A 14,455-nucleotide genomic window follows, 5' to 3' on the forward strand; every position below is an offset into this window, starting at 1 on the left:
TTGCAAAACAGTTTGGCAAAAACCACTTAAATTGGACACGTTCATACACGTGATTGAGAGATTCTAACGCCAGAAAAACTCACACATGTGCATCAGGAGACATATACAAGAATTTTCATTGCCACTCTTTTATAATATCAAAATATTAGAAGCAATGTAAATATCTGTCAACTGGAGAATGGATAAAATAACCAAAATATACCTTTCTTATTGAGGTATAATTGACATATAGCACTAGTTTCAGGTGTACAACAGAATGATTCGATATTTGTATATATTGTGAGATGATCACCATAATAAGCCTCGTTAAGAAGCATCACCATATACATGGTTACAAAATTTTTCTTGTGATGAGAACTTTTAAGATCTACTCTCAGCAACTTTCAATAATGCAATATAAGTATTATTAACTATAGTCACCATGCTGTACATTCCATCCCCAGGACTTCTTTATTTTACAACTGGAGGTCTGTACCTTTTGACCATCTTCACCCAAAAGATTTTGAAGCAATTACATCAAAATGTTAACATTTTAAAAGCTGGGTAATAGACATCCTATTGTATTATAACACTCTCTACACTCTTCTGTATGCTTGACATATTTTCTTTTTTAACATCTTTATTGGAGTATAATTGCTTTACAATGCTGTGTTAGTTTCTGCTGTATAACAAAGTGAATCAGCTATACATATACATATATCCTGACATATTTTTAAAATAACAAACAAACACCTTAAACTGAAATACATGATCATGCTTCACTTAACATTCCTATTTCCTGGGAGACAGCAAAGGGTCTGGGAGATAACATTACAGATTTCTAGTAGCTTAGAGTTTAGATCCCAGAATTGGTGAGATCTGGGTTCAAATTCCAGTTGTTTTGTTTACTAATATGACTTGAATAAATTATTTAACACTCTCCTCTTAGAAGTTAGTTTCCTCATCTGTAAAATAGAGAGAAACACACCACGTTTTAAGGACTGAGTTATTATTCAGTTTCTGTAATATCCATTTCTCCTGAAACTTTTAAATCAAGTAACCCAGAGGGTTTAAACCTTCATAAATCAAACACCACCTCTAAAATGCAGCCTTCTTGAACTCACAGATCAAAACAAGATAATTAAATAATTCATCCGATGAAGAAAATTATTTTCTCGTGGCCCTTTTTATTTCCATAGGCTAAGAACAGAGTATCTTTCTTTATTATCTTGTTTCAAATCCATTTGTTTTACAATAATACGTGTGGATTGGTGTCTAGGCTCTATTTCTTCCAATGGTTTATCTATCCCTATATAAATACCACACTGACTTATGTATTATAATGTTATAATAAATTCTGATATCTGGAAGATCACTTTTTCCCACCTCGGTCATCTTCTTCAAGATGATATTGGCTAGTTTTGACCTTTTGTATTTTGATATGAATGTTAGAATCAGCTCGTGAGATTTCAAGACAATTTTTTGGAATTTTTACTGTGACTGCATTCGATCTCCAGACGCATTTAAAGAGAACTGACGTGAAATCAATGAATCTCACAATGCATTGACATGGTATCTCTCTAAGTCTTCTTTAATGTCTATTAATAAGGTTTTATAAATAATCTCCGAGTCCTTATACCAAATTTATTATTAGAGTTATTCTTAAATACTTGATACTTCTAAGGCATTTGTATACAGGATTTTGGGGTAGTTTTCTCATTGAACAGTTTTTTAAATTGAGATATAACTGACATAGATCATTGTATTAGTTGTAGGTGTTCAATTTTTTATTATTTATTTTATTTTTACTCATGGTAGAAAGTATTTAATAAGTGCCACATCGGTACAGAAAAACACACAGCCCATATAGCTCATCCTTTAAAACCAGAACAGCCAAGTGAAAAGTCAGCAGAGATTCTTATTTTTACTTGAAAAATAAAAATAAAAACAAAATAACAACTAAGGTACACATTGGGAATTGAACTACTACAGTTTTTCTTTCTAGACATGTGACATCCATGTTTTCTTGTCAGTCATGTTCTATCAAACATTGTACTAAACCAGTGAACTAAACCCAAGCAGACAGATGACCAGCAAAGCTGTTTGCTACCTCCTACTGAGCTAGACCAGTGGAACACTATCTTGGTAGGATTATTTTGACAGTAAGAAGTAAGTGCAGAGCCCCTACCCCAACAGAAAACCTAAGGAGCTGTTTTACACAGAAAGGGTTTTAAGCAAACCTGCACAAACACTAACACGCTCTAAGAAAGGAAACCTTTCAGACTACTTCCAGCATACATTCATTGGTACCCAGTAAAATGGGAACACCAACGTAGCAAGCATGTTTGCTTTCATAGCACTAACAGCTAAAAAGCACACAGCATATAATATTTTGATCTTGAAGTGGGTAATCATGGAAGTTCCAAGATTATATCCACTAGGTTAGCCTGAGTATTCATCTATAAAAATATTTTTTAAAAAACACGTGAACGAGAGTTATAGAAACAATGGGACTACATCAGGACCAGCAGAAGACAGTGATACAAGAACTGTACATGTAAGACTAGGAATTGATTTTCACATGCACCTTTTAGGTAAAGGGAATCTAAGTTGATTCCTACAGCCAAGACTAGCTGTGATAGGATTTTCAGAAATCTTGAGATGGGCAGCTAGCTTGAGTTAACCCCTAGATAAATACTCCCAGTCAAAAACCCCACTGAGGCTGCAGGACTGAAACTCTGACCCATATAAAAAGCTGTGAGTGCACAAAACCCCTGGTGGGACATGCAAGGCCTGCTGGGCCAAGAGAGTTGATGATAGGGTTCTTCCAACATGGGCACACCAACATGCATGCTGGTGGAATTCCCCCAGGTGGAATGCTGGTCTTGGGCTTGATGCAGAAGCCAGACTCAGAAGCTCCTGCGAGAGGTGTCTACTCAGGGAGGAGTACTAGGGTTACCGAAGACAAGAACGTGTCCAGGAAGTCAGGTAATTTTCTTCTGACCCATCAATACTTAGCATTAGTGAAGAGTTGTAGAACAGAGTCAGTCTTTCCAAGACATATTCTTCTGACATCATTAGCCAAAGCCTCTCCCAGTCTATTGGCCTGGTGATGTCTAGAAAGATCCCATTACCTGCAGGTGGGACCTAGCGCCGCAGACTCTTCTGGGAAGTTGGCATAGAAGATGATTTGCACAATGAAGTCACCATTCAACTGCTGCTTAAGTCCAGTCCCCAGCCTTCTCTTTCTGCTCGGTAGTCCAGAAAGCTTTCTTTAAAAGCTAGAAAATCTGTAAACGTGAGAAGCACGTCGAAAATGTCACCGGTCACTTCATCTTTATGGTGCTGTAAAGTTGTAGTGAAAGCCCCCATGTTAAATCCAGGAATCCGCTCCAACAGCTGTTCTTCTATATACTTTTCTACCAAAGAAATATATTCGTTAAAAGTAGGTGAGCTTACTCTCTTCTGCGTCTTCAAACTCCTGGTAGTACTTGTCCATGCAATTCCTCTGTAATAGCTGGAACTCACCATCCATGATAATGTCCTCTTAATATCCAACCACAGCATCAAATTGTGCATCAGAGGCGAAGAGACGGGCAGCGGGAAGCTCTCTTCCTCTAGGGCGTCCATTGCCGCCGCCGCCGCATCCACCGCCCGCGGGGGAGCGGGCCGCCGGCTTTCTACCACGCCCGCGGCCCGGGAGCATCCTCCGCTCTGCTCCGCAGAGCCCCAACCGGCATCAGGAAGGCCTCGCTGCCGAGGCCGCGGGCGGCTCGCGGCCCAGCCGGGTAGCGCCTGCGCACGACGCCCCGGCCTCAGGCTCCGCGGCTGCGGCCACGGGCCGGCCGGGCCTCTAAGCCCTGCCAGGCCTCACTAAACACGCCGCTGCCGCCACGGGGTCCAGGCGTCCGTTACCGCGCCCCGCCTCTCAATTTTTAAAAAATAGGGTTGTATACCTATTCTTTAAGTTCTTGTTGTATTCTACTACCCATACTTACTGTATTCTCTTATTCTTACAAACAGCTTCTCGATGCTTTTTCTGTGACTAGCTTAGAGGAAAGCAATAAGATGTGCAACTGAAAAGAGGCCGTTTTTAATATTTTAAATACTTAATGCAATTTTTTAATATGTTTGAGAAAAAAATCATGCAGAGAAGTTCTCATAAGAATAAATGTATATTCCGGATACATCATTTGAGTTAAACATCGTGGCACAACAGGACTACAATCTCTCAGATTCCCTGTCATTCGCCACCTTGTTCTTTCTACCTTTTTTCTCCGCTGATATAGAGCTGAATTCCCAGCTGCAGGCTGTGTTGCTCTGCTTTTCCAAGCTGGTCTTGAATGAGACAGTGAGCTGACCAGCAGCTGAGTGTCTCCATCTGACTTGTCACATCTATGCCTGACCATAACCTGAGTCCTGAGTTCCCACTGTGTATCCATATACAAACCAGCATGTCAGAGGTAAGCCCAGAGCACAGGCCATAGGGCTGGGCTTCTTCCTGGGCCCTTGGTTTTTGCCAGGTTTTTGCCAGGTGACTTCAGTAACTTGATCAACCACAGTTAAGGTAATGCTAAACAGAGTTCTAGAATATGCAAAGCCCTTGGAGTTGGGGCCCAAACCTGAATCCAGATGAATGACTTTTTCTCCCAGGCTTGAACTAAGGCTTCAAACCTCCCTATGCTGGCTGGTGGAAGTTCATCTCAGTGCAAATACTTTTAAATGGGGCAAATATCTTGTTCACCAACAACCATACCCTATCCCTCTTCCTACAGGACAGGTGCTCTTGCTACCAAAGGTTGTCTGAATCTTTGAAAGTTGCTTAATACCTAACCTTGCCTTTCAGGAATTCATCCCTTTCAGAAACATTTTATCGGATGCTAAGGAGCAGGTAACAACCCACTATCGCTTCTCCCCTAGCCTGAGCCTGCCCAGGATAATCATTTACGAAATGGAATAAGTCTAGCTTACAGGCAGTTCTTTAAGGGATGCTATGTGATTACCAAATGGTAGTATCATCACTCAGTATCATCACTTGGTAGTATCACCCAAGGTGGAATTTTTAAATGACAGTCTTATTACAGCAAGGTACAGTTCTCAAAAGACAAAACTCCCCTGCACCCTCTGATTACCATCTCCTCAGCTGGTAAAAACAGCAGGGCATTTTCCCACCTTAGCTTTTATTCATGGAATAGCTGCAACTAAAGTTCAAAGCAAAACAACTGGAGAAGCTAGGAGTGTAAAAAGGAAAACAGGCCAAGAGCCCCATCATGGGCAGTAAGAGGGAAGAAGCCACATCACTCTGAAGGATAAAGAATTGGCTCCATTAATCATTAAAGACTAAACCAATTAGAAAGAAAAAGAAACAAACATGAAAGGTCTCATTTGTGGTTTGCCCTAGGTATCCCAGTAAAATTTTGTCTTATGAATAGAAAACTCCAAATGTGCCCTTGGATTCTGAAATAAGATATCCTCTCAAACTTTATCTGTGTTTATAAACACAAAAGGGGGCAGAGATGAATTCAAATTGCAATATGAGAACAAATTTAACTTCTAATAGAAACATGGTTCAAGGTGGAGTAAGTCAGAAATCTCAGTGTTTATCTCCACACGCATTTATTCCTGGCAATACACTGGAGTTTTCCTTAGTGTTTATCCAACTTGGCTTTCCTCTGATGGATCTTCTGGCATACTACACATAAGCGCGTCATACACACGGACCATATGTAGAGGTACCCACTCACTCCCTGCAAAAAACTATGGGGAATAATTATGGGGGAAAAGGAAGGAACTAACATATGTCAGGGATCTCTTAAGAGGCTAATACCGTACAAAGCACCTAGCAGATATTTTGCCATTTAAATCTGTGAGCACAGTGTATATTATTTGAATTCTAGAGATTAAAAAAAAAAATTAGCTGAAGAGAGATCTATATTGAAAGGGATTTAAACCTATATTTGAACCAAAATTCACCTGGATCTAAGCCCACGCATTCTCTTTTCTCTGGGTAGGTGAAGCCAGACCACACTATGTCTTCATTATGTGGCACTGGAAACATACGTCATACTACAAGTAATTGCTCACACTTTAGTCCAAAAGAAAGTTACTACCAAGATAGCCATGATCCCTTACTTTAGGGACTGATAATTTAACAATTGCAACAATTCCATTTTTAAACCTTAAAAAGTCATTGAATAGTTTCAGGCAGAAGAGTAAACTGATCTAATCAGTGTTTTTAAAAGATAACACTTTATATACCAGCTGCAAAAACACTTTTGAGAAAAGCAATTGGGAAATTCTGAATATGGACGAGTAGAAAATGACATTAAAATGTTGTTTATCATTTGCTACGTGTAAGAATGGGACTGTGGTTATATAAGTGAATTCTTTCTTAGAGATGCATATTGATGTATGAGGACTGAGATAAAATAACAGGATGCCAAGGATTTGCTTTAAAATATTTCATCCCCCCAAAATGGGAGAAGGTGAAGCAAGTCTGGCCAAATGTTAATAACTGTTGAATCTCAGTGATGGCTATATTGGGATTCATTATATTATTCTTTTGATTTCTGTGAATGTTTGAAAACTGCATAATACAAAGTTCCAAAAAAAAAACCAAGAAACAAAACAGAAGTCTTTCAATCTCAAAAAACACAACCCACTGAACAAGAAATTCAACTGCTTTAATCCAAATGTATCCACTCTGTAATATCAGAAATAAAACCTCTAAAAACCTATTAGTAATGATGTTCAAAAACACCTGTCTTCCAGCAGACACCAAGTAGAGACCTACTTGTTAGTTATATCAGAGAACTGGGTAAGAACTAGGGGAACAAATCTGTTGATGAAGATGAAGACATTAAGCATCTATCCAAATTCACATCTTTAATGAAAGCTACGGGACATCACTTGAAGGAATCAAAATATCTTCGTTTCCTTGGCTTGAAACCAAGACAGCCACTTAGCAAATGAGAAAGAATGAAATACCTTGTAAAATACTGATGGCAAAGATTCCTTCCTTACTGGAATCACAGGTGTGAGATCCGAACGCCTTTGAAGTTCTTAAACACCTCTTCTGATCTCTAATACCGGTCGGTTTGAGAGAGCCCAAACCACCCATTCATGGATTGAACTATTGACCCCTCCATTCAAAAAGAAAATAAAACTTTTAATCCATACTCCACCCACAGTAACTGGATGAACCACCGTTAAAGTCCTGCTAAACAGCATTCTAGAAACAGAAAATGGTCATTGGTTACCTATTCTACCTCCATCCCCTACATTCTCCCATCCCCGCAGGGTAAGAGCGCATTCGTTTAACCAAAGGATGAGTATGTTCCTGTCTGCAAACATCTCCAGAGCTTCCTTTGGGTGCTCTTTATCTGGACTAGCAGAACAACAAAGCAGCGACAGTCTTCCTGCTGCTGCTAGCCCAGTTTCGCCTCAGTATTCATCTAGCTTCAGAACAAGGTGCTGTCTCTCTCAGCATGAGCAAACAAAAATCCATCTTACAGTCTAGGCAGGAGTCAAGCAGGGAATACAAACTTGTCCCACTTCAAAGCACCAGGCGTATCTTTCACTGACTAAACAGCAATTCCAGCAAGAGTGACAATGAACCTTTCTTCCCTATTATTGTTGGAAACAATCACCAGCTATTTTGTTCATATTAATTAGTTTATATCTAGTAATAGGCAGCCTTGATTAGAAAAATGCTCTTTGTTACCAAATGAATAGAGTACCAAACAACACCAAAAGCTTTTTTTTTAAATTGTTGTTTTTGTCTTAGGAAAGGATTGTCAGGCCTTTCACACTTGAATGTGGGTTTATCTTTGCACAGGTCCCTGAATTCACTCTAAAAGAATGCAAGTTGATGTGCCAGACAATACCGGGTGAAGCTGATTGAGTGAACAGCTTATTACGCCTTGCCTAAGGAGATGCTGTATTTAAATTACTTTTACCTTCTCTGAACCTGGGGAAAACTTGATAATAGGAGAGACTACAATGAATACAGGCTTGGGGGCAAGGGCAAATCAGCCTTGGATTAAAATCTGACTGCACAAATTACATGTGAAGAGTTGACATATAATCAAGATGCTCATCATGGGCGAGAGGATCCTGGGAACCAAGTGACCCAATGAGCTGCATCTCTCCGGAAGGGTAAGCTGCCTCTCTCTGTGACCTAACACCCCAGCTTACAGCCGACTCCTTCCGAGAGGGCTTGAGTTCCCCCAACTATCAGAAGCTACTACTGCTCCCAACACATGGTGAGAATCATGGGACTCACTTCTCTGGTTGAGATTCTTTAATTAATTGCTTCAACACAGTTGTTAATAGTCAAGGTCTGAACCCAGCTCTAAGACACACGAGCTACACAGACTTGTTTGAGGTTAATGTTAAATACCTTCATTTGGCTTCCGAGACCCTGTAAAACCTTCTCCAACTTTGTAACCTAAAACATCTACCTTTTCTACAACCTTAAGTATGCCGATAAGTATTTAACAATGGGTGCTCAGGAATGAGGGCCTGTGTTTGCCAATTTCTGTGGTGTAAATACTCCACCCTGGCTGATTTCAGGCTATAAGCATGAAGTCAACTGGCTCACGAAATTCCTTTTAAAGTTGAACAATCAGATCTTGTAAGCGGGCAGAGCTGGCTCTAGACGTCACTGCTCACAACTTCATACCCCAGTCTACGGCAACCACCCCTGAACTCACATGCAAATGCTGTGAGCTCTCACCTTGGGACGCCTGACATTCACACGGGCTGTCTCCTCTCCCTTACCAGAATAACTCATCCTCATTCACAAGCTCCCAGCCTGGCAGTCTTCCTTCGAGAAGCCCCTCCCCTGATTCTACACGTCTTTTCTGGTGTTCCACTTTATCCACAGAGCACCCATTCTTCCTGTATCATAGCATTTGTGACACAGCATTCTAATTTTTTGTTTCCCTATCTGTGTATTTCCCACTACATTTATAAACTCTGACAGGGCAAAAGCCTCCTTTATCTTATTTATTCTTGCATCCCTAGGCCTGCCACAGTGCTTGCTGAACAATACTGAGATGTATTGAGCAATATGTCAGATACTGTTCTAAGCTCTACACACATGATCTCATTTCAACCCTAAAACCACCCTATGAAGTCGGCTTTTTCATGATGATGCTCATTTTGCAGATGAGGAAACCAAGGCACTGAGAGAGTGGATACCTTTTCTCCTCTCCCCCAACAGGCTCAGTTACGAAATACTGGAGCCAGGATTTGAACCTAGGCAATGTGACTGAAGAGCCTTGTGTATCCTTCTAGACTAGTGTTTCTTAACTTTTTTTTTTCTATTGGTGATGCTCAAGGAGGAAATTTTAATTAAATTCAAATTCTCCCTAAGGAGAAATTAAGGAATAGGATTTCATCAGGCAAGGTTAAGCTCTGGAGGGATTTTTCATCTCCCAAGATCCAATTTTTGCCCTCTTGGGGACAATCTCTTTCCCGTTGGCAATGTGTGTTACAGACTTTTCACTATACACATTTACATCAATGTACCATATGTTTATCCCTAAAAACATATGGTTTTGTTTCACAGTTTTAATGATATCTTCCTGTAAGTATCATTCTGCATCTTGCTTTCTTTTCCCTCCACGAGATATCTTGAGGAGACAGAGTTGTGCTGAGATAGACAGATATCCATCATTTAACTGCAGTATTAAAATCATATCAACGTGACCAACTTGATTAAGTCCTTCTACTATTGAATATTAGAAAGTTTTGTACTTCTTGGCCTTCAACGAATGCGTCAATGAATATCTTCCTGCACATCTCCTTGGACTCATATGTTTCTAACATAGGTACCAAGATGGGAACAGGGCATGTGCAAAGATCTATAATTTTAACAGATACTGTCAAATTACTTTCCAGAGTGACTGGACCAATTTACTTTCCCACAGAGACTTTACAAGAGTATATATTTCCCCAAGTGTTTATACTAAATACGACCTCTTTCTACCTAGGGCAGTGCTAAACGTTTTCATTAAATGAGTCATTTAAAAATATTTATATTACTCACCGGCTGATAGTAGCTTGTGTAAGAGGGAAGATGTGTAGATAAGATGATGCTGTTGGAAATGCTGACAAAAGAGAGCAGTGAGACTGGGATGCTGAAACGCCCTGTCCAGAAAACCTGTACTAGGGCCTAACTCACTCCACAAAAGGCTAAGAATAGTCATTGCAAGGGAACAGGTGCAGTGGACTTTGAAATGGTGACCTCCGGTAACAGGCAGTAAATCTTTTTACCCATTTACCATGTCTCTCTTGGGCACCAAGAACACTACTGAGGGGAATGGAAACCAAACACCCAAAGTAAATGAGGTGTTGAAAAGACAATGATCCATTTACCAGAAAACAGAAATACACATGATGGTGATAACACTAAACATCCTGGAAAATGATATACAAACTTTATAATGTCAAGGAACAGCAACGACTACCCATGTGATAAAATTCCAAGGTCTTTCAGAGAAGAAAAGCATTTATAGTAAATAAAGTGGAAATGCTCCTTTCTCCTTTCTCCCTCTCCTTCCTTTCCCTCCGTCCCCTTCTTTACACACACACACGCCTACCTGAAATATATACAACAAGGACCTACTGTATAGCACAGGGAACTCTACTCAATATTTTGTAACAACCTATAAGGGAAAAGAATCTGAAAATATATATATATATATACACACACAGACACGCTCTCTCTATATATATGTATAACTGAATCAATTTGTTGTACACCTGAAGCTAACATAACACTGTAAATCAACTGTACTTAAAAAAAAACCAAAAAAATTAAAAAAAAAAAAAACAATAAAACCCCACCCAGCATAAAAATACATAGGTCTGTTTCTTCAGATCTTCATTTCCTTATGAAGGCTCCCATATCATATAAAACTTGTATTCAATTAAAAAAAAGAAATATATACAAAATTTAGCAAAATGCAAAATGATACAAAGAAAAAAAAGTATGGAACAATATTTTGTATCATAATGATTCAAATTTCAACCAATATGGCTTCTTCTCAAAGGTGTACTTTTTTCTTCAACCTTGACCTAAAAGTGATTCTCATGAATGCGATCAGAGGTCACAGTCCAAAAGGAAGAGACAAAGACAAAGGAAGAGCAAGTGGGAAACCACACTTGTTGAGTACTACATACTTTGTATAGCTTCTCTCCTTTAATCCCCATAACCATGCTGTGAAAGATGATTACATGAGAAGAAATGGAAGCTGTGGGAGGTTAGCATGACTAAGGCACCTTATCCAGCAATTGAGATGTGAGCACAGGCCTAATGACTCCAAAGTCTGTTTCCCCACTATACCATGCTGCCTGCTGAAACTGAAAGAGTCCAGTTAATACTTGAATAGATCAGACTGTAAAACAGTGAGAACAATGTTCTTGCCATGTGACTGTTCTTCACTGGACAGCAAAAGTAACTCATATTACTGTGGTTCAGAAGTTTCTGGAATTGCATTTTCTTCTCAGTTACTAGAACAGGTCAAGACAAAATAATCATCATTATAGGAGGAGGACATCAAGACAACATTCAGAAAACTTGTTGTAAGATTAGATCTGTTCTGGACTTCCCTGGTGGCGCAGTGGTTAAGAATCCGCCTGCCAATGCAGGGGACATGGGTTCCATCCCTGGTCTGGGAAGATCCCACATGCTGTGGAGCAACTAAGCCCTGTGCACCACAACTCTAGAGCCCACGAGCCACAACTACTGAGCCCACGTGCCGCAACTACTGAGCCCACGTGCCACAACTACTGAGCCCACGTGCTGCAACTACTGAAGCCCACACATCTAGAGCATGTGCTCCGTAACAAGAGAAGTCACCGCAATGAGAAGCCCACGCACTGCAAGGAAGACTAGCCCCCACTCGCCGCAACTAGAGAACGCCCGCGTACAGCAATGAACACCCAACGCAGCCAAAAAAAAGATTAGATCTGTTCCAAAATAAACCCTAAAAAAGCCAACAGCAGGATTTACTACTGACTGTCTTCATTTGGAGTTTGATGCCTACGGTAACAGCCAGACACCCTAGGTACTGAAAACCATAAGCACCTCCCTCACAAAAACACTCTTCAAAAAAATCCCCACCAAATGATACTTCAAAGGAGACACATGATCTCCAAAGTCAAACACACTTTCTGAAATTCAATTGAAATACTCAACAAAACTATGATTAGCCCAAACCTATGCAGGTTTGAATCACATACCTGGGGCTGTGAAATGACAGGGGTGGACGTAGAGGCAGCAGCCATGGCAGCTCTGGAGTTGTGGGCGGTGACCAGGCCCCAGCACTAAGGCACCCCACACGGGAGTCAGATTCTTGTGGTTGCTGATCAGATCACGGTCATGCTAGGAGCAACTGTGTACCTGGAAAAGGATAGGAAAACCCACCGTCAGCCTCAGAGGACTAGCATATGCGAGTGAAGTACCTTTGGCCACGGGAAGTGAAAAATCCCCTATACCAAATGCCAACTACCAGCTTAATGAAAAGAGGAATCCGGGAGGGAGCATCTAACATCTCACGGGAGGACTTCTGTACCACTCATCCAAATCAGTTGATGTATTTTCATAAGTCTGAATCCAACTTGGTATGATAGCTAGATGTTTTGGGCAGGTGATTTCAAATTGTGAAGACAAGGAGGGTGGGCAGAGGGAAGAGCCATCCTGTCATTAAATAACAAAGGAATTGAGTGACTCACAATTAAGAGCTGACAGTTTAGAGACAAAGGGCAAAAAGAATAATAGTATCAAAGGTCTTAGAGACACCCAGTTCAACCCTGCCCATTAGCAGATGAAAAACCCTGTGGGTTGGAGAAGAGAGATGACTGGAACCTTACTCTTCATTAACGGCAGAACCAGCCCTAGAGCAGCGAGCAAGTCCCAGATGAGACATAAGTGAATGTGTTGTTCCATGTTTACATTTCTTTAGGGAACTTGTTACCACTTTCAGGATTAAAGAAAGGCAAGACGCCCCAAAGTTACAGACAGGAGTCGGTCACAAGAAAAAGTGAAGTACTTGGTTTGGGGGAGCGGGGAGCTTTGTAAACCAGACTTCCACACGTATGAGGAAGAGTACATTTCTCAATTCCTCTCGACACCCTTAGAGAGAGGATGCTAGACCTACGTGGTAATTTCCACATTGCAATTTAGTCCAGAAGGGGACCTTTTTCCAGGTTAAGAATTTAAGAAAATACATTCATTTTAAGAAAACTTTTCATTTTTAGGTTGGTTTCATACCATCTTACAATATTCTTTCTTTTATTCAAAAGATATTTATGAAGCATCTACAGTGAACTAAGGGCACAATGAATAAAATTGAGCCTGCCCCTGCCCGCAGGGAGCTTTTTGTCTGTAAATATACTTTCTGGTTGCAGCAGCATGCAAGAGAACACTGGAATACTTTCAAACTATTGGCAAAGGATACTCTTCATAATAGTAAAAGTTATGAACCAGGATCACAAGATCCAAGCCTTGAGCAGTTAAGTAATGGCAGAGTTGGATATTTAACCCAAGTCTTTGCCAAATCCTCTGGCACTATTTTCTATGAGCTGGAGTATGCTGAGCAAGTCACATAACCTCAGAAGAACTGTTTCCTAAGAAACAATCAAGGTTTGGCAGCAACTTACATTCTGATTTTTGAACCTTACATTCTGATTTTTATCCTGTCTCTGTGTATTATCCTTCATACTGTAGTTTTAATCACTTTAGGTTTTAGTTGTTTAGAACTGTGGCACCTTCCTGTTTTCTTCCTCTACCTTTCTGTTAGAGTGACTTTTTTGTTTGTTTGTTTGTTTTTTGCGGTACGCGGGCCTCTCACTGCCGTGGCCTCTCCCGTTGCGGAGCACAGGCTCTGGATGCGCAGGCTCAGCGGCCATGGCTCACGGGCCCAGCCACTCCGCGGCATGTGGGATCTTCCCGGACCGGGGCACGAACCCGTGTCCCCTGCATCGGCAGGCGGACTCTCAACCACTGCGCCACCAGGGAAGCCCCAGAGTGACTATTTTTATTAATAGATAAGAAGTAAAGCTGTCAAGCCACATTTTGGTCTAATATTCCACACAAAATTCCATAGCTGCCCTAAGACAACAGTGATGTTCTCCTCAGTCCCAGTTTTAGAGGGAAAAATACCTGCTGTTTATCACACTGTGATTTTAAGTAACAGCCCAGGAGAAAGGCAGACATCCACAGAGTGTATTTCCTCTTTCATGAGGGGTGCCAGAGAGCCGAGCCTACCCTGGGAAAATTACAGGGCCCTATGGTGCACTCTTTCGTTCTGAACTTATTTCTGGTACCATTTTGTGCCACCCCTACTTTTGTATTTTTCCTTTTTCCTTCTCACATATTGACTATTCACATCTTCTTGCTCTATTATATGTGGAGTGGACAGATGAATATATAAATATATTATACAATATATAAATATATAAACAA

At 40.6% G+C, this 14,455-nt stretch overlaps 1 protein-coding gene and 1 pseudogene across 10 annotated transcripts in view; both read right to left on the minus strand.

Annotated features, from left to right (window-relative positions):
* Window positions 1–14,455, minus strand: part of LPAR1 (lysophosphatidic acid receptor 1) — a 400,858-nt gene that overhangs the window by 78,255 nt on the left and 308,148 nt on the right. For all 9 annotated transcript variants that reach the window (XM_079927183.1, XM_079927182.1, XM_079927184.1 and 6 more), the window contains one exon: window positions 12,232–12,391. In XM_079927183.1, coding sequence (XP_079783309.1) covers window positions 12,232–12,276 — 45 coding nt within the window. In that variant the 5' untranslated portion in view covers window positions 12,277–12,391. The remainder of the gene's footprint in view (window positions 1–12,231; window positions 12,392–14,455) is intronic.
* LOC307189459 (ADP-ribosylation factor-like protein 2-binding protein) lies at window positions 1,348–9,977 on the minus strand (annotated as a pseudogene). The gene has a single exon. The product of its transcript is annotated as an ADP-ribosylation factor-like protein 2-binding protein (transcript).

Source organism: Stenella coeruleoalba, assembly GCF_951394435.1.
Source record: "Stenella coeruleoalba genome assembly, chromosome: 7".
Taxonomy (NCBI): Eukaryota; Metazoa; Chordata; class Mammalia; order Artiodactyla; family Delphinidae; genus Stenella; species Stenella coeruleoalba.